The sequence below is a fragment of the Vicugna pacos genome, chromosome 27, assembly GCF_048564905.1.
Source record: "Vicugna pacos chromosome 27, VicPac4, whole genome shotgun sequence".
NCBI lineage: Eukaryota > Metazoa > Chordata > Mammalia > Artiodactyla > Camelidae > Vicugna > Vicugna pacos.
This window is the reverse complement of record NC_133013.1, coordinates 7,537,042-7,549,867: the sequence shown is the minus strand read 5'-3', so window position 1 is coordinate 7,549,867 and position 12,826 is coordinate 7,537,042. Positions and strand designations below refer to the sequence as shown.

Below are 12,826 nucleotides of genomic sequence, written 5' to 3'. Positions count from 1 at the left end.
AAGACAAGCAAGCAAACAGACCCTCTGAATGAAGTACCAAGGAAAATGACAGATGGGAGAAACAGCAGCAATCTATTCACAAACAAGAGATTAATACCCACAATCTAGAGACAGCACCTACAAATGATTAAGATAGAAGAAGAAGAACCCAATTGGAAAACGGGCAAAGAATAAAAATAAGCAATTCAGAGAAGAAGTAAAATGATTAACAACTTTACGATGAGGCATTTGACTTTAATAGCAATCAGGAAAAAAAGCAAATTAAAACAACCATGAGATCTCATTTCCACCTGCAAGAAGTGGAAACACTACCACAGATAATCTCCATCCAGGATGGGTGAGGGCCTCTCACTCGCTTCTGGGACTGAACAAAACAAACACAACAAACACAACAGAACATGTCACACACTCTGCCTCAACAGTTCCCCCGTCTCTGAAGCCAGAGCATCTCAGTTCAAACCTAGGCCCTGGCACGTACAAGCTATGTCACCACGAGACACGTTACCTAACCTCTCTGTGCCTCGCGTCTGTAAAACGGGGTAATAGCAGCACCTACCTCATAGGTTTTCTAAGATTACATAAGTCCATTCCAGGAAAGCACTTGGAAAATTACCTGGCACATAACAGAGGCCAGTAGGTATCTGGAATCATTATTTATTATTATAACTATTATTTGCTTTTGCTATGACATAGCCTCCAGAAATTCTCATACATGTGCAGAGAGGCATGGATAAGGGTGATCACTGCAATGTTGTTTATAACACACACACAAAAAAAAAGAAAAGAAAACCTGGAGGCAAATCAAATAACAACGGTAAATAAATGCTGTAATAAAATAGGTTGCTTCCACAGAAGAGCTTAAAACCTTAAAAGAATGACACAGATAGAACAAGTTTCTTCTGTCTAGCACAGGGAACTCCATTCAGTATCTTACATTAATCTATAACAAAAAAGAATATGAAAAGGAACATATGTATGTGTACGTATGATTGAAACATTATGCAGTACACCAGAAATCAACGCAAGTTTGTCAACTTACTATACTTCAATTAAGAAAGAAAGAAAGACAGAGGTAGATCTCCATGTATAAGCATGGAAAGCTTTCCAAGAGGTACTTGTCAGGCTGAGAAAAGCTAGGTGCAGAAAAACATTTAAGTAAAAGTAACCCCCCCCACTGCCACCCTCTCTGTACATGTGCAGGACACACATATACTCACTGTGGGCAGTGGTGGCCCCTAAGGGAAGGAATAAGTTGAAGATGGGATGAGAGGAAGAAAGAGATTTGGGATTTTTCTTCTTTATATCCCTGCATTGCTTCAATTCTTTACAACGGGAGAATATTCATATCAGACATGTATAATTTTATAAAATCAGGAAAACATGCTCAATAACATCCTTAGGAGCTGAACTGAGCAAGTGTTATCAAGTCTTGGAGTCTTTGCAGGGTGGGTGATGCAGGATGGGGAAACCGGGTAAAGGACAGGAGACCAGGCAGTGATGGAAGCCCGGCCACCTCCCCACACGATGCTGACCTTCCAGACCAGCTGCACAAGAGCCACCTCCCCAAGGAGTCATAAAGGAGCCGCTGCCCTCAATGTCAGGGGAAAGAGAAGGTAAGTCATGGGCCAGTCACTAAATGACACACTGAGTGGCCACTAGGAAGTCCGCCACAAAGGCGGTAGAGACCTGGGAGGTACAAGCTGCAAAACTGCACGATTGTATTTGCATAAGATATTTGTGTCTTTGTGTGTGTGTATGTGTGTGCATCCGTATACACTCATATGCCCCATATATGCCAATATATGCATGCATGCACAATTTTTTAAAAAATGCAGGAAGAGGGTATAGCTCAGTGATAGAGTGCGTGCTTAGCATGCACAAGGTCCTTGGTTCAATCCCCAGTGCCTCCATCAAATAAATAAACCTTAATTACCCTCCAAAATTAAAAAATTAATAAGTTATTTTTAAAAACCTGAAGCTTCAAACAGCAGATGCAAAACAAAGAAAAAGCACACGGGGAGGTTCCACTGTGGCAAAGGTCTGGACAGGCTGGAGTATGGGGCAAACAGGCGGGTTCCAGGCGGAGGATGGAGAGGAAGGAAGGGAGAGGGCAGCCCACTCCCCAAAGGCCAGATGCATCAGGCTTTGCCTCAGAGGAGCCTCTGGGCATTTCAAAGCAGGGAAAGGACAGCCTGGGGTTTATGGATCTGAAGCACCTTCACGTTGGCAGTGTGGGAAATGGGTTGCAGCCTGGGCACCAGGGAAGGCAGGAAATGCAGTAATGTGCTGGCTTCCAGCTTAAAGGACGGGGTGAGAACGGTCAAGCAAGGGACAGTTTTGCCTCCTCCAGGCTAGGGGCACCCGGGCCTCATCTGAGGAGCAGGCAGCCCCGCCCTCCCCCCACTTCCTCCCCACACTGTCCACTGCACCCCACCCCGGACAGTCTGACAAAGATCACCGGGTGGACATGAGCCTTTCATGAGCAATGAGATTCTGGAGGATAAATACAGGGGATCCTCCGGGGACTGTCAGCACAAACAGCATACAGAGGTCTGGAAATCCAGGTCCTTTTCAAGGACTGATTACGACAGTGGACACGGTACCCACCCCCGGGGTGGGTGGGCCACTTTTTCCCACTGAGAAGACTGAGCCGCCCAACAAGGAGTCTGTAAGTGACTGATGTCGGCCAGTGGCAGGAATATAAGCCCCAGAGAGGGCGAGGAAACTGAAGCTCACGGCCCCTTTCCGGCCGGATTCAGCGGGCGGTTCGTGCGCATCAGGGCCACATCACACGTCGGGCCAGGGCTGTCAGGGCCTGCGGAGTGTGGCTGGTTTGGACCCAAGTGGCCAAGGGGCAGACAATGAGACTGTTTCTTCCTCTCCGCGGTGCCACCGTCTTGACACTGAGGGCATTGATGGGCCAGTTACCATGGGAACCGGAGCTGCTGATCCCATCCCAGGGAGTGTAAGGCTCCCTCCCGACAGTTGACGGTTATTCATCCTTGTTCTTCGCAGCCCTGGACAGAGGCCCTTGCGCCTGCCACCCGGGCTTCCAGATCCTCCCAGAGCAGAGGTGCAAGGGCATCAGGAAGACCCAGGATTTGACAGGATGATGGGACCCTTGGGGTCTGGGGCATCCACGGTGGGCTCCAAGGTCCTGCTGGGCCACAACGCGCCACTAACCCAACCCAGAAGCAGCCTAGAGCATCTCAGGGCAGTTCCTCCCCGCTGTACACACATAAATCCAGGACAGGACAGGCCTCCAAGGAGAGTGACTCCAACAAGCAAAGGATTAAGATAAAAGGTGTGGGTGGAGATGGTTCAGTCCATCTGAGAGGCGCTGAGAGGCGGGAGCCTGACCTTCCTCAGTCACAAATGCTCACACCCCTGCTCCAACAAGAAGCTCTTGCAGGGCAGGGGCCACACTTTGCTCATCTCAGGGCCCAGCACCAGCGCGAGCACACAGCAAACACGGATGATAAAATGAGGGCGTGCCCGCTGGGCCCAGGCCACCCCCGGGAGGAGACTCTGCTGTCAGAGGTGGCAGAGCTAGACCTCATCTTAGACACCAAGCCACCAAGTCCAGAGCCCAGGGCAGAAACAGACAAGCCAACGGACAATGTCAGGAGGACGGGGGCCCGGGAGCCCAGAAGGACACGTCTGCAGAGCCAGGGAAATGAGGGCGATGGGGAAGGATAGGGGGCTGACCGAGGGGGCGGGGGAAGCCACTCAAGGCAGAAAGAACAGCATCAGGAAGTCGAAAAGGAAGCAAATGCGTGAAGTCAGGGGAACAGGAGAGCAGGAGCTGGGGCCGGAGCAGGAGGCGGCGGAGGGGGGCGGGAGGGAGCAGCAGGGACAGGTGAGGGGCCTGGGCTTGAGGACTGCATCCTAGCAAGGGGTGGGTTTATTCTTTCCCTCCCGCATGGAAAGCTGTGAGTTTTGATGCTGACGAGGAGGAGCAAGTACAGACTGTTCCCGACAGAGTGATGCCAGTATACAGTCCCTCGTGTGTGTGTACCTGTGTGTGTGCATGCACACACAGGCCAGGTCTGCAGGGAAGTCCACATAGGCCCGCTTGTCGGCGGCAGCAGAGAGCTGAAAGGCTTTCTTGCCTAATGGCTTGCCCTGGTCTGAGATGCAGGGATGTGGTCGCTCTACCAAAGGATGTGGTTCCAGGCAAGTCTGGAGGGGTCTGGGCCTCGGCCTGTCAGTCACCAGCTTGTGATCCACAGCAAGTCAAACTTAACTGGACCCCAAGTCTCCCTGTGGTTAAACAGACCTGGTGACACCTGTCCACGAGTGATCGCACCCATGGGGGGACATCTACCAGGTGCAGGCACAGGTGTAGGCCAGGGCTTCCGGTCAGGACCAAGGCCAAGCCACAGTCTGTGAGTGTCTGATGTGCACCTTTGGTTTCTCCCTGGAAAACTCAGTGGACCAGTCAGCTGAGCCATCCACGCCGGCCTGGTTCTGGTCTCCCTGGGACGCTGCCCTCAGTGGGCATTCCCAGCTCCAGGGCTCTGCAATACAGCTGCGCCCACCTCTCTCCACCGCAGCTCCAGGGACACAGGACAGGAGTTCAGCAAATGAGACCCTGCCCACCCAGCTCTGTTGCCACCTGGAAACAGACGGCATATGGGAACGAAGGTCTGATACTAGAGGTCTTCCCAGTCCCGATTTTGTCTGTCCTCCGGACCCAGCTCACACCAGAACCTCTCCCTTTCTACTCCCAGGCCAGCTGTGACCACGGCTCTCGGTTCAGGGCATAAATGCCAGACAACCTCCAACCAAAAATCAATACCAGAGAACTAGGTCGCAGGTGACTGCTATTCTGGGCCTTACCAAGTCCCTCCCAAGCCCCCAACACTCGCTGGAATGCGCTCCGGCCAATCCTTTTAACATCTAGGTAAAGCTTCAGCTGGTTTCTGGTCGTAAGGGCAAGCCGTTTGCCGCGTGACAATTTTCCTCTGTCGACAAGTGAATTACGAAGGCCCGCCTGAAATCCCAGGCCAGGTAGGTCCCGCTCGGCAGCTATTTTTGGTAAAACTATTTGAGGCAAGTTCAAAATCATCTAAGGCTCTTAGATCTTGAAGGGTCCTGGCAGCCAGCCTACCATTTTACGTTCAGACTCAGAACCAACAAATGAGCTCAATACCCCAGGCGAAGCAAAAATGCAAGAGCCAGTTTGATGTCTAAGCGCCACCTTTTAAGATAAACATCACTTCTAAGAGCAGCAGACACTGCGCTGTCGTGATTCAGTTTGTGCAAACGTCTTATTGTGTCTCTTCTTGGAGTCATCAACTTCAAAGCGGAGGGAGAAGGCATGGCCAGGAGCAGGGTTGCTGGGCTCTGGGTCCAACTCTGTCCAAGGAGCCCTGTGAGCTGCCACTGGGCATTGCTTCTCCAGGTCACCATCTCCTTAACAAGTGGGCCAGCCCAGCCTGGGGTTTCTAAAGCAGGGGCTTCTTACCTGGTCCCACAGGCATGCGCGTGTCTGGAGATGTGCTTCAAATGGATGGGAACACGGTGCTGTCTGTGCCTGATGGGTGTTTTTCTTTTCTTTTTATCCCCTTTAATATTTCATGGGTATCTGTGTGTGTACGTGTATGTACATAGGTTTACATGGGTTTATATGTATGTATGTATGTAAATATGCAGGATTGTATGCACGTACACATGCATGTCTGTATATAGGCATATAGCTTACCATACAAGGTCTATTCTGACACAAAGTGCAAAATGCATAAAAGTAACTCGCTATATAATTTATATACACTGTATACATCCATATATGCCTACACGATGCCTAATGAGTTAGAACATCGCAGATGAAGTTTGAAATTCCTCTCCCCAGCTTCCCCCTGTCCCCAGAGGCCCCTACAGACTAGAATTTGATGTGCATCCTTCCAGCCCAAGCGTCTATGCTTCCACTGCATGTGTAAGCATTCATATTTATGAATGCTTAGTGGGGTTTTTTTATGTCTTTTTTTTGCTTGGGGTTTTTTATGGGTCTTTTGGGGGGGTGGTTAATTAGGTTTATTTATTTATTTACTTTAATGGAGTTACTGGGAACTGAACCCAGGACTTCGTGCGTGCCAAGCATGTGCTCTACCCTCGCGCTCTACCCTCCACACAGTGCTTAGTGATTTTTAAAATTCACATAAATACCATCACATTGTGCGTCTGCAACTTGCCTTTTTCATTCAGCATTATTGCTGAGGTTCAACTACACAGATACATGTCGAGTTTATTCCTCTCACTGCTGTTCAGTACTCCATGGTGTGACTATTTGATTTCTCCATTCCTCTACTGATGGCTTCCCTTCCTCTAAAACATGCCTCTGTGTTGATATAGCTCAGCGGTAGAGCACATGGTTAGCAAGCACAGAGTCCTGGGTTCAATTCCCGGTACCTCAATTAAAAATAAATAAATAAGCCTAATTACCTCCCCCTACAAAAAATTTTTTCTTTAATGCCTCTGTGAACATTCCTGTGCAAGTCTCCCCTTGTGCAAGACCTTCTCATCTGCAAGTCTCAATGTGGACCCGCTGATGTAATTCGACTCCAAATTGCTCTGCAGAGCAGTTATGCACATTTCCACGCCCACTGGCAGCATCTGAAAGTTCTACTCCCTCCACCTCCTTGGCAACACTTGATACTAACGCGTTTCCCAGTTTGCCAATCTGACAGGTGTGAAATGGTATTATTGCCTCAAGTTACATCGTCCCAATAGCTCCAGGCAGGCCGAGCATCTTTTCTTGTTTGTTGGCCATTTGGGTTTCCTTTTCATTCAATTCCTTATTCATATACTTCCCCACTTTTCTACCTGGCATTTCTCTTTTTTCTTATTGATTTACAGCTTTTAAGATAATCTGTGCACTCATCTATGTGTTTTATGTCATAAATACCTTCCCTACTCTTCTACTCGCTTTTCAACTGTTATGTTGCCTTTGTTATACAGAACTTTTAATGTATCAATCTCTTCCTTTTGTTACTTGATCTGTTTGTGTCTTGTTTAAGAAACCTCTTCCTTTCCCAAGGCCTGAAGCTACTTCACGATAGTTGTAGGTCCGGGCCTGTTATCCGATCTGGAATTTATCACCATGGAGTGTGAGTGAGGGTCTGATTGATTCTCCGTGTGGAATCGGTCCTTTCAGCACGTTTACTGAACTGTCCGCCCTTCCCCATCTGCTGGCGCGGCTTCTGCTCAGGCACCAGCTCCCAATTGTGCCTGGGCTGGGGTCAGTCCCACTGGTGGCCCAGACCTCAGCTGGGCTACGGCTGAACTGCCTCCATCACACGGTTTTGCGATGGTCGAGCCCACGGGATCCCCCATCCTCCCTTGTCCAAGTCGGCTTAGGTACTCCAAGCCCTTCCTCTTCCACAGGAATTCTAGAATTCCCTTCTGTGCTGTCCTAGTCCACATCGAATCCTATGGGTGCAACTAGATTGCACAGAATTTACAGCTTAATTCAGGGGACCTGTGATAGTCAGCATCCCCCCAGCCATGACTGTCACAGATCTCTCCATTATTCAGGCCTTTTTTCAACCCTTCCTTACAGTATTGTTGCTTTCTCCGTGAAAGTCTCCCGGTTTGAAAAGATTTATTCTTCAGTATCTAACAGCATCCATGCGGGTGGGAACCACAGTTCCTCCACCTTCTCCGATGATGGTGCTGTGTGGGCAGCTCCCGGTGGTCAAGCTGCCCGCTGGACCCTCGCACCATTCCTCACAGTCAGGCTCCAGGTTCTCCTCTGTCATCTATCATGAGTGACATCCAACTCTTTAAAATCGTTATTCCTTGTTTTAAAAAAATCTGTGCTGTGCCATCTGGGACCTCCAGTATAATGACGAGTTGAGGGATAAAAAGGGACTAATTTGTCTCGTTCCTGGTGATGCCTGTTTTTAAATTGATGCTCTATAGCCTTTGTCAGGCTCTGAAAGGGGTCCAAGATTCAAGAAAGGTAGGGGGGTGGGTGTAGCTCAGTAATAGAGCACATGCTTAGCATGTACGAGGCCCTGGGTTCAATCCCCAGTTCTTCCATTAAAAATAAATAAATCTAATTATCTCCCTCCCCCTACAAAAAGAAAGTAAAACTGCTCTTAAAAAAAAAATACAGGAGTACTGTATGATCCAGCAATCCCACTCTGGGCATATATCCAGAGGAAAATATAATTCACAAAGACACATGTACCCCAATGTTCACAGCAGCACTATTTACAATAGCCAGGATATGGAAGCAACCCAAATGTCCATTGACACATGACTGGATAAAGAAGATGTGGTAGAGAAGATAAAATACAATGGAATACTACTCAGCCACAAAAAGAATAAAATAATGCCATTTGCAAGAACACGGATGGACCTGGATATTGTCATTCTAAGTGAAGTAAGTCAGAAAGAGAAAGAAAAATACCCTATGATACTGCTTATATGTGGAATCTTAAAAAAAGGACGGAAATGAACTGATCTACAAAACAGAAACAGACTCACAGACATAGAGAACAAATTTATGGTTACCGGGGTCGGGGGGAGGTATAAATTGGGAATTTGAAATTTGCACCTCTTGGGGAGTGACGGAAATGTTAGCTACCTTGATTGTGGTGGTGGTTTCATAGGTGTATACATCTAACAAAACTCAAAAAAAAAAAAAAAAAACCACAGGAGTCTAAAAAGAAAAGGAAGGTGAATAACCACTGGTCTGAATTACCTTTGCACCATGTAAAATAAACAGAGTCAGGTTATCAGTTGTAGGAAAGAGAGAAAGTAAAACAATCAAGCCAGGACATAGAGCCGCAAAGACCCATGAGAAAAGCAGGCCGGTGAGTCAGGGCCAGGACTGGGCAGGACACCAGCTGCCCCGCGAAGGGTTGGGGGAAAGAGTCACATCACACAGAGGAGAGCTCGGGCCAGAAAACGGAGCAGCGGGAGTCCAAGCGCATGGAGCACAAGTGGCAGAGGTGACACGCTTGTTGCGCAGACGCAAACAGCTTCCGTCCCCTTGCTTAACTTCCCCTCAGTTTACTCACCTGTCAATCAAAGCTAATAACACCTACATCTTATTTATGAGTCATAAATTCTCCTTGGCTGAAAAAGGCAAATACAGTTTTTAAAGAGTCTTTATTGAGTAGGTAGCTGTTGGAAGATTCCAGGCCTTTTCCACATTAGCAGTGTGCTTGGGGGAGGCGGGGAGAAAGCTGGTCTGGGGATAAAGAGTCACAGGCCCTCCTGAGTAATCACACACACGCATGCACACACAGACACACACCCACACACGCACATGCGCGGTGCGCCTGCCTTCGACACAGCTCTGATTCCCAAACCAGCTAACCCCTCAGTTTGCAGACGCCTCCACAGTGCCACCCCACACTGTGCCTCATGAGCTGAGTGACCGGGCTGTGCGCAGTCCATCCTGGCTGCACTGGACCAGGCGGTGCAGACTGAGGCACTCCCCAGGATGTGCCCAGTGGAGGGGGTACGTGTCCGGAGGAAGCTTCTCAACAACAGGCCAAAAGAGGACAGCAGACTTGGTGCACAAGCAACTCAGGGAGTCTGCCAGAAGTTGTCTCAAAGATCCGGCATGGCCGGGGGGTGGGGATCTTTGATTCCAGTGGACAGGGGTCAGGAGGGGGAGTTTTACGCCTCTCACGTGCAAGGTCTGGGAGCTCACAGCTCGACTTCAGTTCCCCTCTGCTCGTTTAATTATAAGAGCCAGAAGCCCAGGCGCTCTGTAATTTACTGGGCAGGTGAAGAGTCACTTTTCTCTGAAGACAAATTGCTGGGCCACCTGGGCACAGTAGTGAAGTGTGGCAGGAGCCCGAGCCCTAAGCAAACAGGGGACACAAGGAACCAATGGGCCCTGAGGGGCGAGGTGGTCAGTCTGCACTATGAACCAGGGAGACTTAGGAACCAGAGAGAGAATCCAAGCTACTCTCCAAAGGCAAATCTTAAATCACACGATGTCTGGAGAGACCCAAGTGGCCAAAATACAAAACAAAACCAAAAACAAGACGTACAAAGGATGTGACGGGTCCTTTCAGATGCCCTCTGGCCCACAGTGCGAAGTAAGGTTCAAACAGCCGAGTCTGCTTTCCCAGAAGGCCACACAGCTCATATTAGCAGCCCCAGAGCTCTGGGCTCCGGATGCAAAGAAATGTCATTTGCATCAGGGCCGCACCACACTTTGTTGGCTTCTGTCACGGATAATGATGGAACTAAATGTAACAGTGCCTGTAGTAGGGTTTGAATTATGAGCCGGCGCATCTCTGTCACTTCTTCATCTCTGTGTAGTTTGGAAAAGATTTGTTAACCGCACTGAGAGGTCCCCCGTGGGACCGCACCCCTGAGCCTGCGGCAGTCTCTCCAAAAACATAAATCAGGATCAATCTCCTTCGCCCTCCACCCCCCGCCCCATTGTCACTCCGCGGGGCTGGGGCGGGAAGAAGGGACCAGCCTCCGAGGTCCTCTGGAGTTGGGCCACCTTCGTGCCAGGGGCCTGCCCGCTCTTGCTCACTGACAACAGGAGCCAGGGTGAGGCCGCGAGAGGGGTTTTGGCTCACAGGCCAGGGTCAGGCCCTGGGCAGGCGCTTCGCTGCCAGACAACACTGATCGTCCCAACACCCGCGCACAGTACACAATGTCACCGTCCCTACAGCTGAAGAAGATGGGGAAGTGACTTGCCTAAGGTCAACACTCTGCGACGCAGAGAGCAGGCGCAGAAGCCCAGAGACAAAGCAAACTACCCCAACCCCGCCACCGCCACCAGGGACCTGGAGGGGTTTTAAACGCAGGACTCCTGCCTGCGACCCTTTGCGCGGCTGCCTGGTCCCGGGCTGTCCAGAGAGCCTCCCAGGCCGCCCTCTGTCCGGGAGTCGCGGGCATTGAGGCCGCGCGCGCGTCACTCTAGGAGCCGCGGTCACCCTGGCCCGCGCGCAGGATCCGGGGTCCCGCGCCGCCCGTCCAGCTCAGTGGGCACTTCTAGCTCAGTGGGCACCTCCGGGTCACTGGGCACCGAGGGCACCGCACTCCACAGGCTCCCCTCCCGCGCGGCAGGGCAGGTGTCCGAGCCCGGCCACCCTTCCGAGCGCAGGCGGCCCCTCCCGGGGAGCTGCCCCCGTCGCACCCGGCCCGCCCGCCAGTGCCCGCCAAGGGTCCCGCGCGCGCGGCGCTCCCAGCTGGACCCCCGGCCACGCGGGCCGCGCCGTCCGGGTCCTCTGCCCACACCGCCCGCAGGAGGCGCCCCCTCGTGCCGCGCCCGCCGGCGGCCGGGAAAGTTTTCGGCGCGCGGCGCCGGCCGCACTCACCTGGCCCAAGTTGAGGTAGCCGTGCGCCGCGGCCACGCGGTCCGCCGCGGCCGGGCCGCCCAGCACTTGCACCGCCCAGTGGTTGGTGTAGACGGGGCGCGGCGGCGGCGGCGGCGCGGAGCAGGCGGCGGGCAGCGCGAGCAGCAGCAGCAAGCGCCAGGGGCGCGGCGCGAGCGGCCGCAGCCCGGGCCCGCCGGCGCCCCCCACGTCCGCGTCCGCGTCCGCGTCCGAGGCGGCGGCGGCGGCGGCCCGGGGCGGCGGCCGGGGCCCGGGCGCAGGCGGCGCGCGCGGAGGCATGGCAGCGACAGGCTGCGCGGCGCCCGAGCGGCGAGTGTGCCGGGGGGTGGGGTGCCGCCTTTTAAAGCCGCTCCGCGCCGGGGAAGCGCCGCCGCCGCCGCCGCCGCCGCTGCGGGCGGGAGCGAGGGAGGAGGAGGCGGCCGCCGCCGCGCGTTCCCGCCCGCGCGGCCCGGCGGCGCCCCTGGGCCCGCGCTCCGCTCCGGCGCCGGCCCCCGGGAAACGCCCCCCCGTCGGGAACTTCTCGCAGACTCTCGGGGCGCTCGGGACCCAGACAGGCCGGGGCGGCTTCAGCCCCGCGCGTCCACGAGCCCCGCCCGGGGAGGGCATCTCAGGTGAATCCCGCGCCCAGGTGCCCAGCCTGCGGGGAGAGTCAGGCCCGCCACCGCCCACCCTTCGGGGAGCCAGGAGGCCTCCCTCACCTGATTTTGACCTCCTTCACGTGAAGCCTTGCTGGCCTCAGCAGTAGACAGTAGACTAGCCCTGGCCCGGGGTTCTGGATTCTAGGGGAAAGAGGTCACAAGAAAAGAGGGTCGTGGCCCTGTCCAGAACTAGGCATATTGAGAGGTGCAGAGATACTTGACAGATTAGCTGGGTTCGAGAGAAACCCAGGGGTACAGCCCCAAGGTAGTAGCCCACCAGGGCAGGCAGACGGTGCCTGTGAGTCCCTAGGCCATCCCCTACCCATCTGTGTCATCTTGCTGAGCGCAAGTCTCCACCTATAAACAGAGGTGACAATTGTCTGTCCTGTAGGGTTGTTTTGAGCATGATGTGAACACTGGTCAGGCAATAAGCTTTTGATAAATGTTTGTTTCCATGAATCCAGGGGCTGCCATCTTCTAGGTATTCACTAGAGGTGTAGATGCTTAAAAGCTCCCAGTGACCTGGGGCCAGTCAGTGGGAAACTACACTGAACCATCCTGGCCCCTACTGCCCAAAGCAGCCTAGATTCCCACAGATATTGACCTGGTGTGCCCTGGAGAACTGTAGGGATGTTCACACCGTGAACAGGCAGATGGTGAGAGGTGAGGATGGCCTCGAGACCTTGTCTTCCGTTCCTCCCCAGGTGTGTTGGTCCCAACCCGCCCCTGGTGGAAAGGAAGCCTGTACCCTGATACAGGAGGGGAAACAAAAATAGACAGAGAAGGCCTTGAGGTGGGAAGGGAACCGTGATCTGATGCTCACTTTCTGGGAGCAGTTGCTGTTCTGTGAGTCTGTGGCTTGGCAGG

General features: G+C 52.7%; 1 protein-coding gene across 4 annotated transcripts in view; it reads right to left on the bottom strand.

Annotated features, from left to right (window-relative positions):
• PCSK6 (proprotein convertase subtilisin/kexin type 6) overlaps positions 1-11,857 on the bottom strand; it is a 160,492-nt gene extending 148,635 nt beyond the window's left edge. For 2 of the 4 annotated variants that reach the window (XM_072950676.1, XM_072950677.1), the window contains exon 1: positions 11,304-11,852. In XM_072950676.1, the coding sequence (XP_072806777.1) occupies positions 11,304-11,600 (297 nt within the window). In that variant the 5' untranslated portion in view covers positions 11,601-11,852. Of the gene's footprint in view, positions 1-11,303 lie in introns of all 4 variants that reach the window. The other 2 variants (XM_072950679.1, XM_072950678.1) reach the window with 2 other exon arrangements.
• Positions 11,858-12,826: the final 969 nt, after the last annotated feature.